The 22,237-nt window shown below is 18.1% G+C and overlaps 5 protein-coding genes across 5 annotated transcripts, besides 54 other annotated features; 4 read left to right on the top strand and 1 right to left on the bottom strand. All coding sequences in view use genetic code 6, as the record gives it.

Annotated features, from left to right (window-relative positions):
• Positions 1-19: part of a microsatellite that runs on past the window's edge.
• A 164-nt stretch (positions 20-183) lies between these two features.
• Positions 184-217: a microsatellite.
• A 376-nt stretch (positions 218-593) lies between these two features.
• Positions 594-651: a microsatellite.
• Positions 634-684: a microsatellite.
• Positions 685-694: 10 nt separating this feature from the next.
• Positions 695-789: a microsatellite.
• Positions 724-787: a microsatellite.
• Positions 790-1,259: 470 nt separating the features above from the next.
• Positions 1,260-1,304: a microsatellite.
• A 1,184-nt stretch (positions 1,305-2,488) lies between these two features.
• Positions 2,489-2,553: a microsatellite.
• Positions 2,554-2,789: 236 nt separating this feature from the next.
• Positions 2,790-2,832: a microsatellite.
• Positions 2,833-3,885: 1,053 nt separating this feature from the next.
• Positions 3,886-4,127: a microsatellite.
• Positions 3,892-3,954: a microsatellite.
• Positions 3,924-4,099: a microsatellite.
• Positions 3,937-4,126: a microsatellite.
• Positions 3,965-4,043: a microsatellite.
• A 32-nt stretch (positions 4,128-4,159) lies between the features above and the next one.
• Positions 4,160-4,555: a microsatellite.
• Positions 4,218-4,268: a microsatellite.
• Positions 4,233-4,402: a microsatellite.
• Positions 4,244-4,434: a microsatellite.
• Positions 4,282-4,437: a microsatellite.
• Positions 4,315-4,399: a microsatellite.
• Positions 4,320-4,402: a microsatellite.
• Positions 4,390-4,463: a microsatellite.
• Positions 4,427-4,588: a microsatellite.
• Positions 4,436-4,561: a microsatellite.
• Positions 4,521-4,594: a microsatellite.
• Positions 4,595-6,474: 1,880 nt separating this feature from the next.
• Positions 6,475-7,124, top strand: IMG5_079030 (hypothetical protein; the record flags this gene model as incomplete). Its single annotated transcript, XM_004036471.1, has 2 exons — positions 6,475-6,648; positions 7,101-7,124. 2 exons carry the CDS (start codon positions 6,475-6,477, stop codon positions 7,122-7,124), a joined length of 198 nt encoding a protein of 65 aa, XP_004036519.1.
• A 638-nt stretch (positions 7,125-7,762) lies between these two features.
• Positions 7,763-7,836: a microsatellite.
• Positions 7,770-7,837: a microsatellite.
• A 41-nt stretch (positions 7,838-7,878) lies between these two features.
• Positions 7,879-7,944: a microsatellite.
• Positions 7,945-7,950: 6 nt separating this feature from the next.
• Positions 7,951-8,038: a microsatellite.
• Positions 8,039-9,073: 1,035 nt separating this feature from the next.
• Positions 9,074-9,111: a microsatellite.
• A 1,362-nt stretch (positions 9,112-10,473) lies between these two features.
• Positions 10,474-10,533: a microsatellite.
• A 3-nt stretch (positions 10,534-10,536) lies between these two features.
• Positions 10,537-10,618: a microsatellite.
• A 1,122-nt stretch (positions 10,619-11,740) lies between these two features.
• Positions 11,741-11,795: a microsatellite.
• A 524-nt stretch (positions 11,796-12,319) lies between these two features.
• Positions 12,320-12,391: a microsatellite.
• Positions 12,320-12,401: a microsatellite.
• Positions 12,325-12,399: a microsatellite.
• A 1,476-nt stretch (positions 12,402-13,877) lies between the features above and the next one.
• Positions 13,878-13,953: a microsatellite.
• Positions 13,878-13,973: a microsatellite.
• Positions 13,974-14,032: 59 nt separating this feature from the next.
• Positions 14,033-14,101: a microsatellite.
• Positions 14,033-14,110: a microsatellite.
• Positions 14,040-14,115: a microsatellite.
• Positions 14,060-14,125: a microsatellite.
• Positions 14,126-14,620: 495 nt separating this feature from the next.
• Positions 14,621-14,653: a microsatellite.
• Positions 14,628-14,658: a microsatellite.
• A 242-nt stretch (positions 14,659-14,900) lies between these two features.
• On the bottom strand, positions 14,901-15,509 carry IMG5_079020 (hypothetical protein; the record flags this gene model as incomplete). The annotated part of the gene is made up of 1 exon (XM_004036470.1): positions 14,901-15,509. The coding sequence occupies one exon, from the start codon at positions 15,507-15,509 to the stop codon at positions 14,901-14,903; it is 609 nt and encodes a 202-aa protein (XP_004036518.1).
• A 335-nt stretch (positions 15,510-15,844) lies between these two features.
• Positions 15,845-16,005: a microsatellite.
• Positions 15,908-16,006: a microsatellite.
• Positions 16,007-16,624: 618 nt separating this feature from the next.
• Positions 16,625-16,673: a microsatellite.
• Positions 16,674-16,866: 193 nt separating this feature from the next.
• Positions 16,867-16,942: a microsatellite.
• Positions 16,943-17,092: 150 nt separating this feature from the next.
• Positions 17,093-17,503, top strand: IMG5_079010 (hypothetical protein; the record flags this gene model as incomplete). Its single annotated transcript, XM_004036469.1, has 1 exon — positions 17,093-17,503. The coding sequence occupies one exon, from the start codon at positions 17,093-17,095 to the stop codon at positions 17,501-17,503; it is 411 nt and encodes a 136-aa protein (XP_004036517.1).
• A 645-nt stretch (positions 17,504-18,148) lies between these two features.
• Positions 18,149-18,204: a microsatellite.
• Positions 18,160-18,226: a microsatellite.
• Positions 18,227-18,348: 122 nt separating this feature from the next.
• Positions 18,349-18,385: a microsatellite.
• Position 18,386: 1 nt separating this feature from the next.
• Positions 18,387-20,108, top strand: IMG5_079000 (hypothetical protein; the record flags this gene model as incomplete). Its single annotated transcript, XM_004036468.1, has 1 exon — positions 18,387-20,108. The coding sequence occupies one exon, from the start codon at positions 18,387-18,389 to the stop codon at positions 20,106-20,108; it is 1,722 nt and encodes a 573-aa protein (XP_004036516.1).
• Positions 20,109-20,242: 134 nt separating this feature from the next.
• Positions 20,243-20,297: a microsatellite.
• Positions 20,298-20,788: 491 nt separating this feature from the next.
• Positions 20,789-20,813: a microsatellite.
• A 364-nt stretch (positions 20,814-21,177) lies between these two features.
• Positions 21,178-21,564, top strand: IMG5_078990 (hypothetical protein; the record flags this gene model as incomplete). Its single annotated transcript, XM_004036467.1, has 2 exons — positions 21,178-21,315; positions 21,499-21,564. 2 exons carry the CDS (start codon positions 21,178-21,180, stop codon positions 21,562-21,564), a joined length of 204 nt encoding a protein of 67 aa, XP_004036515.1.
• A 130-nt stretch (positions 21,565-21,694) lies between these two features.
• Positions 21,695-21,741: a microsatellite.
• Between the last annotated feature and the right edge of the window lie 496 nt (positions 21,742-22,237).

Below are 22,237 nucleotides of genomic sequence, written 5' to 3'. Positions count from 1 at the left end.
TAGATATATATATATATATTTTTATATTTAATATTTATTTTTATTTCGAATATTACTATTTATTTTATATATTTTTTTTTACATATGAATGTAAAAACTATGTTATCATTTTTATTTTTATAATCTGTAAAAGTTCTTATATTTATACATTTATTTGATTTTTGAAATTTTTTTTTTAACCGCTTATATATTTATTTTTTTATATAATATTTTTTTAAGTTCCTATTTTATGTTTAAAGATTTATTCTATCATAGTGTATAAATAATTACTTTATTTTCCATTCAAATAGTATTCTTTACAATTTCTTTTAATTTTGAATAATTTTTTATCATTATTATTTAGAAAATTCAATTTAGTTATTATATTAAATAAATATAATTATAAATAAAAATATGTCAATAATTAAAAAAAATATATATCATATATTGATAAATTGAATTGAAGGATGATGATAATTTTTATTTGCATAGTAATTTTTTTAAAATAAGAAATACATTTTGATTTCTATTTTAGTTTGTTTTTTTTAAATATGAAATTATTTTATTATTCGAATGTATTTATAAAATATAATAAACATATATATATTCAATATATATAAAATTTTTAAATTAAAAAAAAAATATGAAAATATTATTAAAAAAAATAAAATAAATAAATATAAATTAAATATTTAATAAATTAAAATGGAAATGAATATATCAATAAATATATATAAAAAAATGTATATAAATATATATATATATATATATATATATATATATATATCTATATTCATATATATATATAATTTTAATTTAAGTTATAAATAAAATAGTTTGTTTTATAAAATAATAATTGATCATTATTATAATATTAATAGTATCTTATTTTAAATTAAATAGTTTTTTTATTATTTTGTTTTTTTTTAGAAACCAATTATTTTTTGATGTAAATTTCACATACTATATTTTTTTAAGAAAATTATAAATATAATTTTTTTATTTTTATAAAAATAACTGAAAAAAATAATGAATAATATAATATTTTTGTTTTGTTAATAAAATTTTATATATATGAATATTTACTAAACAATTTTATTTTTATATAAATATATAATCATATATTTAATTTTTTTATAGTTAGTTAATACTTTATATTATTTTAATATAAATTTTTATTTATATATTATAATGAATTTGTTAAATGTGATTCTTTATTTAAATATTTTTAAGTTATATATATATTTAATAAAAAGTATATATTAAATAAATTAATAAATATATATTTATTTATTTATTTTTAAATATTTTATTAGTTATGTTTTTTTATTTTTATTTAATAATAAAAAAAAAGAAAATATTAAGGAAAATGAAAAAATAAAATTTATTACGCACTTTTACTAATTTATTATTTACTTTTCAAAAATAATAAAAAAACCTATTTATTTATAAAAATAGGGTTTTATACAAAATGGGTGGGGGGGGGGTGGGTAAAAAAAATGTAATAGATAAATTTAAAATGATAATTTTTATATTTTTTTTTTCTCTTTTTTGATTTAAATCGAAATTTTTTTTATTCCCTTTTTTTATTATAATTAATATCAATATAAAAAAAATATAAAATTTTTTTCTTTTTAACCAAAAATAAAAAAGAAAAACTTAAAAACAAACAACAACTTAATAAAGCTTTTTTTCAAAAAGTTTACAAGTTTACCTTCCAAACTCATTTTTTAAACCAAAATTTAAAAAAGGTTAGGCGAATTGACTAATAATTCTATTTTCATTAACTATACAAATCACTGCAAAGTCGAATTTATTTGTTCACAATGGACAATTAACTAATTTCTGACTCTTCTACAGAGTTTAAATATATCGAAGAAACCTAAAAAATATAATAGTAGTTATCATAATGTTCTACAGACGATGAATAATTTGAATAAAATAAGGAAGTTTTTATATAAAAATAATAGTTTTCCACAATCCTTAAATTTTTAGATAGTAGAACAAGCAAAATAACTAATAATAATAGTTTGAATAAAGAAATTAATAATAAAAAAAACTAATAAACCTACTAAGATATTATTGATTTTAAATTTAAAGATTATGAAATTGTTAACGAGGATGATTTAGATGGGGAAGGGAAGAAAAGAAAAGTCGTTATTTATTAAGTATAGGCTATTGTTACGAAAAAATAAGCAAACAAAAATGTCAGTTAATAGTCTTGGATGTTTACTAGTCGATATTCAATGCTTCTTAAAGTCTATAAAAACCTAAAATTATAATTTAAGAAATTGCCCAGTTTCCCGATTAAAAAATGGTTCGGGAATACTGATAAAAAGTTTGTTTTGTAGAGATAAAAATAATTATAGAGCTTTTTTAGTGCAATTTGTAAAAATTAAATGATTGTAAACTCGAAGGTTTTTTAAATTTTCTTAGAGGAATCTAGAGAAGCAGATGATAGTGAATTTTAATTGTGAGACCAGAAGACTAAAAAGGACTTTTATATAGTTATACATATATATATATATCAAATTATATATATATGTAAATATACATATATATATATATATTATAGATTCTAATTTAGGATATTTTTATTTTTATATATTAATAATTAAATCATATTCACATATTTATTTATTTTTTCCTTTAAATTATATATTTTTATTAAGCGTTATTTTAAGTTTGTTTAAAGAATTTTTATTATTATTTTTTTCGACTTACATCTTTTTTCTTTTATAGATTAAATTTATTATTTTGCTTCTTTTAATTTATTATATTTATAAAAATTAAATTAAATAGCGATATTAATATATATATATATATATATATATATATATATATATATTTATAGTTTTTTTTTTCGAGTTATTTATATTTATCTTGCTTTTTCTTATTATTATTCATTCATATGCTAAATATTATACTAATTAGTTTTTTTAGTCATTGATTTTATAAATTCACCAACCAATCTTTTTATGTTTAATAGCTTGCATATCCACGTTTCTCTTGTCATAATCTCATCTATCGATTTTTTTTTATTTTCCTTTTTTTTAAAATTCCCTTTGAAAATAATCAAGATAGTCTTTTTATTTATTAAAATAATCACAAGCTTTAGTAAACTAATCCAAAAATTCTTTTTATTTTTTTAAAAAAAAAAATACAGAAAATTAATGAATACTATAGTCTATATTACATTTCGAAAATTTCTTATATGTAAATTTTAGTACTAACTTAAGGGAGAAAATCCTTGTTAAAACTCTAAGTTATATTGCTCATATTTTCTTAGTTTTCCCCCTTCCCCCTATTTTATTTAAATTATAGGTTCTTGCTTATATTTTGGTATATATCACTTCCTTATTTATTTATGTCGCTAAATGTATCTCAAAAAATCCCTATTTACTTCACTTTTTACTTCTCCTTCTACAGGCTCTGGATCTTATAATCGATGAGGAGGCTTTTTCGATGAATTTACTGTCTTTGGAAGTGTTTTTATCTCATTTACGGCTCTTTTCAGAAGAATAGAGGGTATATATTTTTAAGGGCTTTTCGAAGCTATTTAAAGTCGTTGTATATTCTTTAAAACTTACCAATTATCGTTATTATTGAATTAAGCTTTGATTGCGTATTATTTAGAATCGAATATATTGACCTTATATAGGAAAGATTCTATTTATACATAGAATGGGTTTATTTTTTGTTGATTCCGTTTTAAAAAAGCATTTTAGCTTTTATATTAATTTAGAATATTCATTAAGATTTTTTTTTTAATAAAAAAGGTCTTTTACAGGACTTGTTTCCAGTAATAAAATTTCAGGCTTTTGTTGTTCCTTTTTTTTATATTTCACTACTATTATGAGGGGGGGGGGGGAGAGGGGTTATTTCATTATTATTATAGAATCTTATATTTTATATTTTACTACTATTAAGGATTTGTATTTTACTATTATTAGATCTTGTATTTTACTACTATTATATTAGAATTTTGTATTTTACTGTTATTATTATAGGCTCTTGTATTTTTACTATTACTATTATAGAATCTTATATTTTAATACTATTACGAGGGGGTCTGTATTTTACTACTATTATTATAGAATTTTGTATTTTACTATTATTACAGGAGGTTTTTATTTTACTATTATTACGGGGGGGGGGGGAGGGGGGGATTTATTTTACCACTATCATAGAATCTTATATTTTTACTACTATTATAGAATATTGTATTTTACTACTATTATTATAGAATCTTATATTTTACTACTATTATTTTAGAATCTTATATTTTACTATTATTACGGGAGGTTTTTATTTTAGTATTATTATAGAATTTCATATTTTATTACTAATACAGGTTTTTATTTTAGTACTATTATTAGATCTTGTATTTATTTTATTACTAATACAGGTTTTTATTTTAGTAATACTATTATAGAACCTTGTATTTTATTATTACTACTATTATTATAGAATCTTATATTTTACTACACTATATATAGGCTCTTGTATTTTTACTACTATTATAGAATTTAGTATTTTACTACTACTATTATAGAACCTTATATATTTTACTACTGTTATATGGCCTTTTATATTACTACTATTATAGGCCCTTGTGTTAGAGTTTAGTTTATTATTTGATTTTTCTGGATATATATATTTTGTTTGTTTGCCTTGGGTTTATTATATGGTGCGTGGACTATTATTTTATGTTTAATTTTATTTATATTTATATACTTATATAATTAAATAATTAAATATATATATATATATATGTTAATTTAATTTTTAATAAATATATATATATACATACTATAAAGATTTTAGGTGATATAAATAAACTTTTGAAATTTTTTATAACTCTATATATATATATATATATATATTTCATATTATAATGTAAAAAAGCGAATTAGTCAATAGATTTATAATTTTGATTTAGTTCTAATTATATAAATATTAATTATTATATAAATTTTGTTTTCTAAAAATATAATTATTTTTTATAATGAAAATAAATAAAATATTTTAAAAAAAAATCCTTTTTTAAAAAAAATGTTTGACTTTTCAATAGAAAACGCACTAATAAAAAATCGAAATATATTGGTTTCTAATAAATCCTTAAATAAAAAACCTGGAAATATCCAATAATAAGTATAAAATTCTTCCTTTAGTACTGAGAATATAATTAAATTCGTTTCTCCGGTTAGTCATAACGTTAGATTAGATTAGGAAGGTAAACTAGAGCCTAAGAAGAACCAAGAAAGCCTCTATGAAATAGACGATGATGGATACTAAAGACGGGCTTTAAAAATTTATTAAAAGTTTTATAAATTAGATAAGTTTTTAAAAGAAAACAATGAGAAAATAAATTTAAAAGAAAATTAAAATTGCTTTTTTTCAAGTTTAAAAAATATAAACCAAAAATATTTTTAAAATTAAGATAATAATCACTAATAATAATAATAAAATAATGAAAAAAATAAAATAAAACGAAATAATACTACTTTATGTTGTTCGGAAAAAAATAAAGAAGAAATAGAAAAATAAATGCTTAGTAAAAATAAAAAGGCGTTATTTATTAAAGATATAATTATAAAATTGTCTTTAAGATCTCTTTTTAAAGTACATAAATTTATGAGATTAGTAAAAAAAAAAGTAAAATTCAATTAAAATAATTTAAATTTAAGACAATTATAGATTATTAATGATTTTGTCCATTTTAATTTGGACGATGAAAGGCTTAAACACAACCGGAGAAAAACTCGAATTTCAATAATTTTTTATCATAAATTTCTTTTGTTTTTAAAATACAAAATCAAAGAATTTTACACAAATGTTCTGTTTTTAATTATGAATATATAGTCTTTTGACCCTGGCTCCAACTTTATGATATTCTGGGGACTCATATAGTTCCTATTTAACATTATAGCTATTTTTTATATACCTTTAGAGGTAATTAATGGGGAATTATTCGATAATAAATATGGAAACACTTGGATAATATTCAAAAACATCAATTGTATAGCATTTTTTTTCGATATTCTTATCAAATTCAATACTGGGTTATTCGAGAAGGGTACTATAATACTATAGAAGAAAGAAATAGCTAAAAACTATATAAAAAAGGCTTTTTTTATTGACATTTTATCAGTTATTTCATCTCTGGAGACTATCCTACATTTCGATAATTCTCATATATGCAATTTAATTATTCTTTTTAAAGTCTAATCTGCCCGGAATTATATTACTTAAATATAAGAAAGTATTTCATATAAAAACATCAAATCTTAGCACTTTTTAAATTTATTAAAACTCTCCTTAATGATATTAAGTTTATGCCATATTTTCGCCTGTCTTTTTTTGACTATTGCAATCCAGGAAAAGAACTTGGAAGATAATGTAATAACTTGGATGGATAAAATTAATATAAGCAATGATAGCATACATTGGTTCTATAAATATAGTTATGGACTATACTTTGCAGTAACTACTATGCTTACAGTAGGCTATGGAGATATAGTACCTCAAAATGCTAAAGAAGTGCTTTTTGTCACCGTGGCTTAGTTTGTAAGTTGCGCTGTTTTCGCCTATAGCTTCAATTTAATAGGGGAATTAGTCAGGGAATAGAATAAAAAGTAGACTGATTTCAAGAACGAGATGATTTTGGTAAATAGGCTTTTAGAAAAGAAGAAAATCAATAGGGATTTGAAAATGTAGGTGAGGAAATTTCTGGAGTATAAGTTTTATGCAGAACCTTTGCTTTCCATGGAAGAAGAATAAGTCATTATGAATAAGATTTCGAGTCATTTAAGGGAAAAAGTTATTTTGGAAAGCAATTTGCAAATTATTTAATAATGTAAGATTTTTGAAAAAAAATTCTCGGAAAATCTCATGAAATAATTGGCACTAATTGCCACCGAAAACAGGCTTTCCAAACACGAACTGATCTTCCAGTAAGACTAAGTGGAAGAGGACCCTATTCTATATATAGTGGAACAGGGATGTGTTGAATTATATATAGAAAGTGATAAAGAAGATAGTAATGTTAATTAAATTAAATTAATTCGGCAAGGAGAGTGCTTTGGGGTGCTTAGTTTTTTCATTTAATAATAATAAAGGAGTATTTCGGCAAGGGCGAGTGATTTTACGATTTTATATTGTCTTAAGAGGAGTTTATTTATTAAAACTATATAGAAATTCCCTTTGGATTATGAGAAATTTTGCGAAATTAGAGATAGTCTATAGTTTATGGAAAATATGGGAATTTTAGAAATAGAATGCTTCGGATGTGGAAAATATGGACATTATGTTAAAAATTGTTAGGAAATGCACTATATAGGAGATAGAGAGAAAATAATACTGAAAAGTCTTTTTTGTTAATAATAGGAAAGGAAAAAGGAAAAAATAAAAGAAAAAAAAGTAGATTTACACCCGATTTTAGACTTGGGAATTATTTAAGAATATACACTGTAATATTAAGAAGAAAATGAAGAAGATATAAATAATGCCATTTCAGTGTAGAATTTGGGAAGTTTTAATAATTTTAATAGCTATTTAGACGGATAATAATAATAATTATTGTAGAGTGATGGAAGTGTTAATTGTTCCGATAATAATATGTAGAATTCTAATAATAAAAATATGCCGTCTTGGAGAGAATAAAAAAATAGTATAGATAATAAAAGAATATCGTAAGGTAATTTGTACTCGAGAAGAACTTCGACGAATAATTTAAAGAAAATAGAAGTAGTAAATTTATAAGAAAATCATAATATTTAAAAATTAATTAATAATAATATTAATAATAATAATTATTATTAGTAAAATAATTATAATTAATTTAATAATAATAATATATAGTAGTAGTAAATAAGTGATTAAAATTAATAACTACTAAAAAATTATAATAAAAAATTAAATTAGTAAATTACTTAAAAATTAAATTAATAATTGAATAAAAAACAAATAAATAATAAAAGTGATAATAATAATAATAATAATAATAATAATAATAATAATAATAATAATAATAATAATAATAAATAAAATAAAAATATTATTAAATAAACAACTTATGAATATTTAGAAGATATAAATGACGAATAAGAAACCTACTAATATTAATAATAATAATAGTAATATGAAAAAAATAACATTTCTTAAAATTAATTAAAAAAATAAAAATATATTTAAAATCATCAACACATAATACATAATTCACCTTATTAAATTAATAATTCCCCAATATTCAATTCTTAAAATTCTAATAACGATTTAAATTTATCGCATTAAAAAAGGCATTTACATTAAAATAATAATAATTATAACCCTATATAATAAAACAGTCACAGTTATTATTAATAGCAAAATAAAATTCATAGTAAATAGTCTTTTAGAGGATTGCATATTTAATCTTTAATATAAAATAATGACGACGATATAATATATTTAAACTTTTAAAACATTCTAATGGAAGTTTTATAGACTTTATTTAAAAACCAAGACAAATAATAACAAGTAGGGACATAAAATAACATAAATAATAATAAGAAACAAGTATAGTTTTAAAAAAGGAACGAAAAACAATAGATTTTAGCCCAAATTTAAATTTAAGATTTGAATGTTTTTGACCAATTTGATAAGTTTAAAATTTTCGAGTTTTATTTTACCAAATATAACTTAAATTAGGTTTTGAAAGTTTTATAAAACGTAAAAATCTTTTCCTTACCGAAATCTTTTGCAGTATATAATTTCCAAAATAGAAAGAAAAAAATAAATGCCAATAATATAAAAACGAAGTCTAAAAATATTTATTTCGATAAATCCGAATCTCGAAAAAACAGTCTAGGATCGAAAATAAAAGAGGCAAAAGATATCAAGTTTTAATAAAAAAGTGTGTTTATGAAACAAACATAGAAAATAAACTCCCTTAATAATAGTTAGAATGGAAAGCTTAAGCTAAGTTAGTTAAATATAGGAGAAAACAGAAGTAAGTTTGCTAGTATTGCATGTAACAATCTATAAGAGGAGCCACAATACCAATAAAAGAGGCATATAATAAACAAACTAGTTTCCTTATGAAAATAACTAAATATATATATATATAATTATATATATATATATATATATCTATTTTTTTTTTTTTTTCTTAAAAAAATAAATATTTAAATGAATTAAAAAAATACACCAAATTCCGTAAAATCAATAGATATTATAGAAAACTTCAATTAATAGGAAATCGAAGAAGCCTAACAATAAATAAACTTATTTATTTCCGAATCTAATAAATAGACTAATTAAAATGGGCTAATTTACGAACAAATAAAGGAATATTGTAAAATTTAAAAAAATAGGAAACTACTTATTTCTCATGGTATATATATATATATATATGTATATGTGTGTGTTATTTTTTTTATTTTTTTTTGTTACTTGTAGATATCCACTTGTATTTAAGACATGCTTACTCGAATAATTATCATTTTTAATATGTTATTTTAGATTTAATATACATTTTATCTTAAGATGTTAATTATTGCGATGAATTAGCTTTATTAGGGGAATTAGTTGATGAATGTTCTGTCTTTTTATTGACTCATTTAAGAATTTTTGTCGAAAAGGAAGACTTTTAATAAGTTATTGATAGTGATACTTTATTAAAGCTAGATTTATGGGTTAGGATTTTATAGAGCTTTTGTTAAAATGAAGAAATTAGAACGTATTTTATAAAATATAAGCGGAATACAATAAACTATTTTTTCCTTTTTTTAGAAAATATGGATGAAAGTATAAAAAACAACTAAAACTTATCCTAAATGAATTGTTTTTTGATATGTATTTTATTTTTTAAATATATATATATATATATATATGAAAGCCAGTTAAATCAAAAATAATATTTTAAATATTTTGTCTTTATTATGTGAAAATGAAGGTTTGTGTCAAATTATTATAAGAGAAGGTATTTTTTTAGATTGTATATATAATTAAATAACTAAGGTAATAAAAAAACATATAATTATATGCATATATATAAGTAGAATGCTTAAAATCTGACTATTTTTTTAGGTTTTTGTAAATTATTTCAATGTTTGTCTAGAATAGAATGCTTTCCTATTTATATTTTTCATATTAATATTATAGAAGACTTTGTTATAGCGTATATATTTAAGATTATATATAAGAAAGACTTTTTTCCTTAAAAAAATTTAAACTGGTTAACTATATAAAAAGAAAAAAACCTAAAAAACTGTTTCTATACTGAAATATAAATTTCTTAATTATTATTTAATATCACTAATAATCAATATAACAGGAGCTTATTTATGCAAACCATAAATCAATATGAGGATAATATAATATTTAGTTTCCTATATTATTGCTTTTAAAACAATATACAAGAAGCCTAAATATATATACTCCTTACTTTAATAAACATTTGCTAATATGAGAATTATAAACTAAGCTTTGATTATTAAAAATAGTAATAGCATATATATATATATATATATATATATATATATATTTAAATATATATATATATATATATATTAATTTTTTTATTTATTAATTTTTATATCTATTTACATATAAATTTTTATATTTTTTTTTATATATTTATATTTATGATTTTTTTACTTTAGATTGCTAGTTTTCTTGTTAGTTAATTATAATTTAGACCCACAAATTGAATTCAATTATCAACGATTATTAGTTATTTTATTATATAGACTTTTTAGGCATGTAAATTTGGAACAAAAAGAGAAGGAAAATATAATTGAAATTACAATTAAGATTTTGGGTCAAAAAGTTGACCAAAATTTGAGTGCTTTTTCTTTGGATGATACCGCCATAATGGAAAGAGTTCAAAAAAAAAGGAAGATTTTATAAGAGTAATCTTTTTCTTTAAATACAGAAGGAATACAAGTCAAAGGGATGATTATTTAATAAAAATAATACGGAAGTAGTATATAATATTCCCAACTTATTAAAGATTTATCCGAAAAAAACTTCCTCGACTCCATATATTAAGAAGAGGAGATATTTCATATAAGATAGATTAAAAAGTAATATAAGAATAAAAAACAAGGTCATTTTTTATTCCATATACACTATAAAAATGCCTGTTAATTTTGTAAATTAGTATTTTTTAGTATTTTTGATGAAAAGACAGTTTTTGATATTAAAGATATACTAAATAAGGATATTTTGTTTGATTATTATTAATAAATAATCTAAACCTTATTTTATTTCACAAATAAGGAATTTTAAAATTAAAACTTAATTTTATGCTTAAATTAGGTTTTATTTTAATAAAAAGAAAACAAATAAATCGTTAATTTAATTATTGTTTTCTATATACATTTGATATCTTATGAAAAATAGGAATTTATATATAAATAGTTCAATTAATCCAATTTTTTACTAGTTTAGGACTTTTTCTTGACCATTTTATTAAATAAATTTGGCTTTAAATAGTTCTAGTTACTAGATTTGGATAAATAAGGCACTTCCTCTATAGATGATATTTAGATTTTCGATTAAGTGAGCAGAAAAAGGACTATAAGTCCAAAAGAAATCACTAATAAGAATAACATATATCTAAAATATAAACAAATTACTTAATTTAAAATACTTTTTAATGGTATTAGATTTACTTTAGAAGAAACCCTTATAATAAATAAATAAAATATTAAATAGTATTTTTAAGAAAATGAGGACAAAGAATTATAGTATCCTTAACATTTAAGTAATAAAAATATATATAAAAATTTATATATATATATATATATATATATATATATATATATATAAAAATTTTTATTTATATATATTTTTTATTTTAATTTCATAAATAGAAAACTATACTAATTATTTTATTGAAATTCATCTAATTTATCATATATTATGTTTAAGTAAATTAATTATTAAAAAAATGGATTAAAATGTCTCGTATTAAAATTTGGAATTTTTATTTAATTTAAATTTGTGGTTTATAAAATTAATTTAATAGGAAGATAACTAATTTCCTTTTGAGAAAAGTTAAAAATGCATTTTTTAAATAAAAAAAATAATTTAAAATTGCATTTATTAAGTTTTTAAATTAATTATAGTCTTAATTAAAAAGAATAAAGAAAATTTGTATATAATTTTTGAAAGTAAAAATTAAATATTGAATGATTTAATACAAATTTAGAAAAATAATAATAATAATATTTTTAATAAAAATTAAATTAATAACACTAAAAATATAATGTTTATTGCTTATAATTATTTTTCTATAAAAATTAATGATAAATAATAAAATTTTGATGAAGAAAATATAAAAGTAAGACAAATATATATATATATATATATATATATATATATATATATATTTATATATATATATTTATTTATATATTTATATTTATTTATTTTTTTCCTATGTAAAGTAATATTTTTTAAGTATTGAAATACTTACTTTTATTTTCAATACTTTTTATTATAAATAAGATGATGAATTTTTAAAACAGAACCTCTAAAATCTTTTAATAATTTTAACAATTTCAACCTAAAACTTAATCTTAATAAAAAACTAATAATTTTTAAATGTTTTAAATGATAACTAAATCTAAATAATAACTTAATATATCGATAGTTTTCTATTATTTTTTAATTAAATGTAATTTTTCTAAATAAAAACTATGATCTAACTACAAATTATGTTTTAAATATATAATATTTCATTAATAAAAAAATTTCCGGAATTACTTTTATCATCTAAGACTTTTCTTCATATATTAAATAATTAATAAAAATTAGATTTTAATAATTAAACTTAATTTTGTTTGAACTCTTGTATATATTAAATATGCAAAAACCTGATATCTTTAGATAAAATTCAATATTTTTTTAAAGATTTTCCTAAATAAATAACAGATATGTCCTTTTAATAAAAAGAAAACCTTGCTAATATAATTCCTTTATTAAAATCAATAAATATAATAATAAGAAACCGAAAATAAGACTATATTTAGTTTAGGACTATAATCCCTTTAATTAGAGAAATATATGAGGGTTTTTGTAGAAAAGCGCTCGTTTAATTTAAAGAATAAATAAGTAAACTTCAATTGAGTATTATTTTAAATAATTAAGATAATAATTTAAGCTTTATTAATAAATAAAGTGTCCTAAATGTTATTATTGAGGAAGAAAATGAAGAAGAGAATATAAAATATTCATCGTTTGTTTAATTTTAGGATGATAATAATTAAAATAAACTGGAAAAAATTAAGAAAATTTTAATGGAATAAGTCCTTTTTTTAATGAATAATATTTTCTTAGTGAATTAAAATGAACTTAAGGAAAAAATATAGGAAATTAAAAATAAAAAAAAGCCTAAAATTTAATTTAATGCAGGGGCTTAGTCTAAGTTTACTCAATAGTTAAATTTAAAGGAAGCTGAAAAAAATAAAAATTAAGAAATAAAAAAATAATAAAAAATAGAAGTTTTTTAAACTTATGCTTAATAAAATAATCAATTATAATGGATTCCTGATTATTATAAGCTAAATATAATGGATTATTATCAAAAATATTAATAAAAAAAGCCTTTGTAAAAATAAGAAAAGGAAATAAAAATATATAATAGCTCTTAAAGCGAAAGTATATAATAAAAATTTAGTTAAAGTTAGCTTGACTCTTCAAAGGAATTACATAAAGTTATTTAATAATAGAATCATTAGTAATAAAATGATAAAAAATAAAGTATAAGTTAAATGCTTTAAAATGAAAATTCTAAAATTGATTTTCTGTTGAAAAATTGTATATATAAAAAAAATTAAGAAAAATATAACATTTTGAAAACAACAGGTAGTATGGTTTTATAAGATTAGAAAATAATATGAGAAATTAAAAGAAAATATATTATTAAATTCAAAAAATATATATATTATTTAAATATGAAAAAAAAAATATATATATAAATATAAACATAAAAAAATAATTATAATTACATCTATTTATTTAATAAGGATATGAATATTTATATTATATAATTATAAAATAATATATATATTTAATTTTATATATATATATTTATTATATTTGAAATTTATTTTATATTATTAATATTTATAATATTTAAAATTTTTAATATTTTTATTATGAAATATCTTTTATATTTATTAATTAAATAAAATTTAATATTGTATTTAAAATAATTCAATATTTTTTTTTATTATAATTTTTTATTAAAAATAAAAAAAAAACTTCAGAAAATCTTTGATTCTAATATAATATTATATTATATGTGTTTTTTAATTATTTAATAACGTTTAATATTTATATTTTTTTTTCTATATTGTTTTTAAATAAAAAGATTATATTTTAATTTTATAAAATCTTTCTTAAATGGAAATAATCAAATTATCATTTTATCTTTTTAAAAAAATATTATAGATGAATTTCATAAAATGGCTATTTTTATCTTATTTTAACTATATCATATATATATATATATCAAAAAACAATTTTAGTTTATTAATTTTATATGAATAATATATATTAATAAAATTAATTTTATTTTTTGCTTATATTTTATTAGAATATTCCAGATTTTAAAATTTCTTTAAAAAAAAAAAAAAAAATCATAATTTATATATATATATATATATATTCATATATATATTTATTAATTATTATTAATAATATCAATATATATAAAATACTTCTAAATATAAAAAGCTTATTAAAAGTAAAATTTTTCAAATTATAAAATGCATTAACATTTAACGAGTATCTTTTACCCAAACATGCCTATTTTAATAATAGATAATTGCGCTTGTAGATATCCTGAAAAGGCTCATTGTTTATTATGTCACAAAAATAATGATTAATATAAAATAAAGTAAAAATCTCATTAATGTTCTTAGTAATCAAACCTCGATTATTTGTTTATTATAGATTTCGAGTGTACTTGTGACAAATATAAGAGATTAAGAATCTAAGAAATAATCGAATTTCCAATAATTGTACTTGATTTGAAGACTAGGAAGATAGTAGATAAATTTCATTCCTATGTAAAGCCTACTTTGTATCCTATTTTGACTGATTTTTGTACAGAATTAACCGGAATTACTTAAGAAAATGTTGATGATGCCCCCACTTTACCTTAAATATTGAAAAGTGTTGAAATATTCCTTAATAAATATATGAAAGACGGTTAAAATGTATCTATTTTAAATGATTGTGATTCTGATTTAAGGAACTTTTTAAGAAAAGAGACTGATTTTAAATAAATAAACCTAAAACCTGTTTTTAAGGAATTTATAGACTTAAAAAGAATATTCCCTGTCGAAATTAATCCAAATCCTTTAAATATAGACCATATGTTAAAAAGTGTTAATTTAGAATTCGAAGGAATAAAACACAAAGGAATTGATGACGCATATAACATTGCAAGAGTAGTAATAGAAATATGTGAAAGAGACTATATTTTTACAGATTAATTAAAGGAAAATATTTTTCCAGAATAAAATAAACATTATTATGAACATTTAATCATTTTAGCTACATAAGCTAAACTTAAGAATAATGTAGAAATGGCTTTAATTGCACATGATTTAAGAAAAGGGAAAACTATGTGGAATAATATTGGAAATAAATAAGTTTAAACATAGAATGTTTAATAAGAATTGTTCGATTTTTTAGAAAATACCGGAATAGATTTAAAAAATTCAATACTATTAGTTTAAGGAAAATTAGAAAATGAAAGTTATTTATTATAAGAAAAATAAGAAATACATTAATTTTTAAAAAAATATTATAGTTTTAATAAAATTAATAAAATTTTCAATTTCTTCGGTATAAATTATTAAAGTAATAAATAAATAAGAAATTTGAATAAAAATAATTAATAAATTAAATAAATAAATAATAAACTTAATAATATAATTAATAATAAAAATTATAATAATAATAATAATAATAATAATAATAATAATAATAATAATAATAATTATAATAATAATATAATAATAATTATTATGATAGTAATAAAGATTAACATATTTTTTAAGATTAAACTTATTTATAAAATAATTAATAATAATCATTCCAAGAAAATAATTCAGTATTAAAAAAAGTTGCTTCGATGTGTTAAAAAATAGATAAAATGGTTTTAGATGGATTTCTTTTTACTAAAGATTTTGTAACTCATATAAATTTATAAAAAGTTGTAAGAAAAATTTGATAAAAAAAAAAAAATATTATAATTTATACATTTTTTAAAAAAATAAAATTATAAAATAAATTAATAATATTTAAAATATTATTTTTTATTGATTATAAAAATCATTAATATTATAAATTTTTAAATAATTATTATTATTATATGTATAAATTTAAATTAATAATAATAATTATTATTTTTATTAAATAAAATTAAATTTATAAATATTATTACTAAAATAATTATAAATATTGTTTTTTAATTATTTTTATTACTTTTTTTTTATAATATTATTATATTATTATTATTTTTATATTTCTAAATTTATATCTCATAAAATTTTTATATTTTATTACATATAATTTATTTTTTATTATTCTTTTAATAATTATAATATTTTACTTTAATCATTAAAACTAAAACTAAAATTATATATATATATATATATATATATATATATATATATATATATTTATATTTAATATTTAATTAATAAGTTTATTATTTTTTAAATATAATTTTAAAATTAATATAATTCTATTTAATTATTATATATCTAAGAATATTATTTTTATTTTAAACTAATTATATCTTTTTAATTATTTTTTTACCTTATTTTATTTATTTATTTAAAGAAAGTAATTTTTTTTATTTTTATTTAATGATTTTTTTTATTTATTTTAGTATATAAATTATTTAATATATTTATAATAAAATTCTTATTTTATATAATAAATTATTAATTTTTAGAATATATTTATATATCTATTAAAATATTTCTAAAAATTAGTATTTTAATTATAAATATTTTTCAATAATTTATATACTATTTTTTTTTTTTTATATTAATATATTTAATTTTTTTTTTATAAACAAAAAAAACTAATAATAATAAAAATGAAAAAGAACTTCAAATTTTATGCTAGATTAGTTCTATTTTTAATTAAACTCTTAAAAACTAAAAAATCTTAAAATTAATAATCATCAGAATAATAACATACTAAACATAACCACTAAGAAATAGCTAAAGACATAGCAGGTGCAACCCTTTCAGGAGCAACAGCTGTATGTGCTACACAAGGAATAATATCTGCTCTAGGATTTTCATCAGCAGGTATTGCTGCTAATAGCATAGGAGCTACGATGATGTCATCTGCAGCTATAGCTAATGGAGGAGGAATTGCAGCAGGATCTTTAGTTTCTATACTTTAAACTGCAGGGGCAGTAGGTTTAGGACCTGTTAGTATTGCTATTTTTCTAGGGGGATCAGCTGTATATGGATTAAATAAATTATTTAGAAAAATGTGATTTTTTTTTTATTTTTTTCGATAATTTTTTTAATGATAAAAATTACTTTTTTTATTAAGATTATATAAAAAATAGATTAGTTAAATTTATTATTTTTATATGTTTTTTGGTTTTTTTAAAGTTATTAATTTTTTTTTTATTAAAAAAATATTTTGATTATTATTTATATAATAAATTTAATAAAAATATAATTAAGCAATTATATAAAATTTATCATTAGCCATAGTTTAAGCAAAATTAATTTTATTTATAATTTTATTTTTATATATTAATAAAAATTATTAACAACTTAAATTATTTAATATATATTATTAATAATTGAGAAAATTTTGACAATAAGGATTTAGCTAATATATTATATTTTTTTAGCTATAGAGAAAAATGATTTATTTATTATATTGTGAGAATAAGGTTAAAGAAGAAATATTCTTTAAAATTGTAATAAGCTTTTTGTAAGAAAAAGATATATAATCAATATATTAGAATTATATATTTTAATATTAATAATATTAAAATTATAAAATAATATAATTTTTAAATAAAATTTAGAAATGAATATGTTGCAATAATATATTCTATTCACTTTTAATATAAATATTATTAATAAATAATGGATTAAATTTTAATTATTTTTGTTTTTAATACATATATAAATAATATATATATATATATATATATATTTTTTATATATATTTATATATGTTTGTATATTTAATATTATTTTTTATCTCTTATTTTCTTATGTTTTAAAGCCTAACTTTAATAAATGATTGTTTTATATTTAAATTTGTACTTTGTTAATACTAATATATATATTAAATTATAAATTAAAATTTATAGTATAAAATTAAATTAATAAAATAATTAAATTTAAAAAAATAAAATGGACAAAAAAAAAAGAGAATCAAAAAACGACCGTAAAAAAAGAATTGCAGTATAAACATAAACAAGAGTAACTTAAGAAAAAGAAAATCGTGCCCCTCTAGTTTAAGTTAGACATAATCGTGAATGTGTAAGTAATCGAGTATATGATTTATATTTAGATAACATTACAGTTATGTAAGGAGGAATAATTCTATTAGATAACAGTGAATTATAATTAACATAAGGCCGTAAATATGGTTTAGTGGGTAGAAATGGAGTTGGGAAGACTAGTTTATTATATGCATTGGCTTCTGGAGAATTTAAGATACCAGAACACTTATAAATTCTTCTTGTAGAATAAGAGATGGCCGGAAACCATAAAACTCCTTTATAATAAGTACTTGAAACTGATGTAGAAAGAGAAGCTTTATTAAAAGAGCAAGAATAACTAGCTAGTAATGAGGAGAATAGCGAAAAATAAGATGGTCGTATATCTGATATATACAGAAGATTAGAAGAAATAGATGCTCATACTGCCGAAAGTAGGGCCTCAAGTATACTTGGTGGGCTCGGATTTACACAAGATATGATCAATAATCCCACCTAAAAGCTTTCCGGAGGGTGGAGAATGAGAGTATCATTAGCTAGGGCCCTTTTCGTGCAACCAGACATCTTATTATTGGATGAACCGACGAATCATTTAGACTTAGATGCTGTTATTTGGCTTGAAGAGTTCATTTAAAATTCAGATGTGACTATAGTGTTAGTATCTCACTCTAGAGCTTTTTTAAATAGAGTCTGTACTGATATTATACATCTTTGTGATTCGAAATTAACTTATTATTCAGGAAATTACGACTAATTTGTGAAGACTAGAACCGAATTATAAACTTTATAAAGAAAGAAATTCGAATTTAATCAAGCAGAAAGATAAGACGCTAAAGCCTTCATCGATAAATTTAGAGCAAACGCAAAACTAGCCAGTTTAGTATAAAGTAGAATTAAAGCCTTAGATAAAATGGAAGAAGTTGAAGATATAATAGAAGATCATAAGACTGTATTTTAGATCCCTTAACCTGAAAAGCTAAGTTCTTATTTACTTAGAATAGAAGATGGTAAATTCGGTTATTCTGAAAACAATATCATTTTCGAAGAATTAAGCTTCGCAGTACATAGTGATTCTAAAATTGCAATTATAGGAGATAATGGGGCAGGAAAGTCTACCTTTTTAAAATTATTAACTGGTAATTTAGAGCTTATGTATGGTCATTAAATGCGTAATCCAAAATTAATATACAGTTATTTCACTTAACATCATATAGATTAATTAGATATGGACCTTACTCCTGTGGAATCCCTATAAAAATAGTTTAAAGGGTAAACTCCAGAACATTTCAGGGCTTATTTATCCAAATTTGGGCTAAAAGGTTCCACTCATTTAAGATAAATTTCAGAACTATCGGGAGGTTAGAAATCCAGAGTGGCTTTAGCGAAATAATTATATACTTGTCCACATTTACTTATTTTAGATGAACCTACTAATCATTTAGATTTAGATGCTATTGATGCTTTGATTGATACTTTAAAAAGCTACAATGGAGGGTTTATTGTAGTTTCTCATGATGAACATTTAGTTGAAAGTATTTGTTAGTAAATCTTTTATGTAAAAGATAAAAAAATGGTTTAGTTTAAAGGAGATTTCTAAGCTTATAGAAAAGCCTTGATTACAAGATAACTTTGAGAATTTTTTATTCAAAAAAAAATATATTACACTTTGTATAATTAAAATATTTTTTGTATGTATTTTTTATATTGTTACGATATTTTTTATTTTAAAATAAATATTATAAAAATACATATATATATGTTTTAAACATATATATATATATATATATATATATATATATATATATATATATATATATATATAAATTATAAGTATTGTTTTTAGAATTTACTCAATTTTTAATATAACTGTGATATTCTTTTTCGTTTTTCTTTTTAGTAATAAATTTTTATATAATTATTAATTAATAGTGCATACATATATTTTCTAAATGAAAACATAACATTTTTAATTACTTTATTTATCAAAATCTGATTATATATATATACCTTTTTCTTAAATTATAGAATAATATAAAATGATTTATAGCTTGTGTAAAATTCCTAATTTATTGAAATCTAAGTTATCATTTTAATAAGTTTTTGTTTGTATATAGAATACCAATATAGTTTGCTTATAATTTTATAAATAATAATAGTTTTATTATGATATTTTAGATATAAAAGAACAACTTTGTATAGCATTTAAAATCAGCTCAAAAGTTGAACAATTCGCTATATTTAATATTATTATTATTTTTAAATAAGTTAAACTAAATAATTCATAATATACATTATTATTTATATTAAGATTGTTATATATATATATATATATATATATTCATAACTAAGGTTTTAACCTTTTAAATTTAATATAAATATTTATATTTTAAGAAGTTATTATAATAATTTGAGAAAAATTGTTTTTATTTAATATATATTTTCTTGAAAATAAACTCAATAACAATTATGGATTCCAAAAGAATTAAAATATTGGGATTAGTATGTGAATTTAAATTATTTTCTATTTTGAAATAAAAGTTAATATATCTATATATATATATTATTATTAATATTAATATCAATATTAATAAATAAATATATATTTACTTATATATATATATATTTGTATTGTATTATATATTTTTGTTTTAATATGTTTGGCGGGTATTAATTTAATTTTTAATATATTATTTATAAAAAAAATGTAAATTAAGTTAATCTATGATATAGATCCTTAAGAATATGTTTTAATTGAATTCCAAGGTGATTTAGAAAACGATTCTGAGGAAAGCTTATAATGTGTTCCTATAGGAAGTTTAGAATAAACAGAAGATAACAAAGTAATATATTATTTAATTTATTAATAAAGAATAATACAAAAAAAAAAGAAATATATTTTGAAAATTGGAATTTATGATTTGGTAGGTATAGAATAAGAATTAAAAGAACCTATATTAATAAATGAGAAAATATAAGAAGATAATGAAATAAAAATATATGTGAGAAATGTTATATATAAAAAGATTTTTTTTAATTAAAGACCAACTCCTATATTAGAAAGAGCATTAAAAAAAGCAAAAAAATATTGAGTTTTTTATTTTATTGTATAAAAAAACGAAAAGAATATAGTTTAATATATTTATTTTGTATAATTAAATCGCTTTTAATCAAATAATTAAAAATAATTGAAAATAGTTAATATTTTATATTAAATAAACAAAAATATGTTATATATTTCAATAAAATATTTATTTTTTTTAATAAAAAAAAAAAACATATTATAAAATATATAAATAAAATTATATTCTTATATATATATTTATATTTTTTTATGTATTTTTCTAATTAAATATTATTAATTTACTATAAAATAAATTATCCTTTAACTTTTTTGATTTTAGCTAGTATTATATTAAAAATTAGTATTTAAATTATAAATACAAATAATATAATAAAAAGATTATGTTTATCTATATTTAAGTATTTACGTTTAAAAGAGTTATGTAATATAATAAAATATATATATATATATGTATATATTAATAATTATATCAATAGATTATTTAAAACTAAACTAAGGTTTACTAAAACTTAAAATAAAAAATCATATAACTAAATTATTTTTTATATATATTAAAGTTATTAATAGTATAATAAAAATACAAATTTATTAAAAATAGTTTAAACATAATTAAAATTATTAAATATATATAAACATTATTAATATTTTTTATATAATATTATTATATATCATTTAATACA

This window comes from Ichthyophthirius multifiliis, assembly GCF_000220395.1.
Source record: "Ichthyophthirius multifiliis unplaced genomic scaffold scaff_1120509250511, whole genome shotgun sequence".
In the NCBI taxonomy this organism is placed as follows: Eukaryota; Ciliophora; class Oligohymenophorea; order Hymenostomatida; genus Ichthyophthirius; species Ichthyophthirius multifiliis.
Note: the sequence above shows the minus strand (reverse complement) of the source record. Positions and strands in the feature narration are given on the sequence as shown.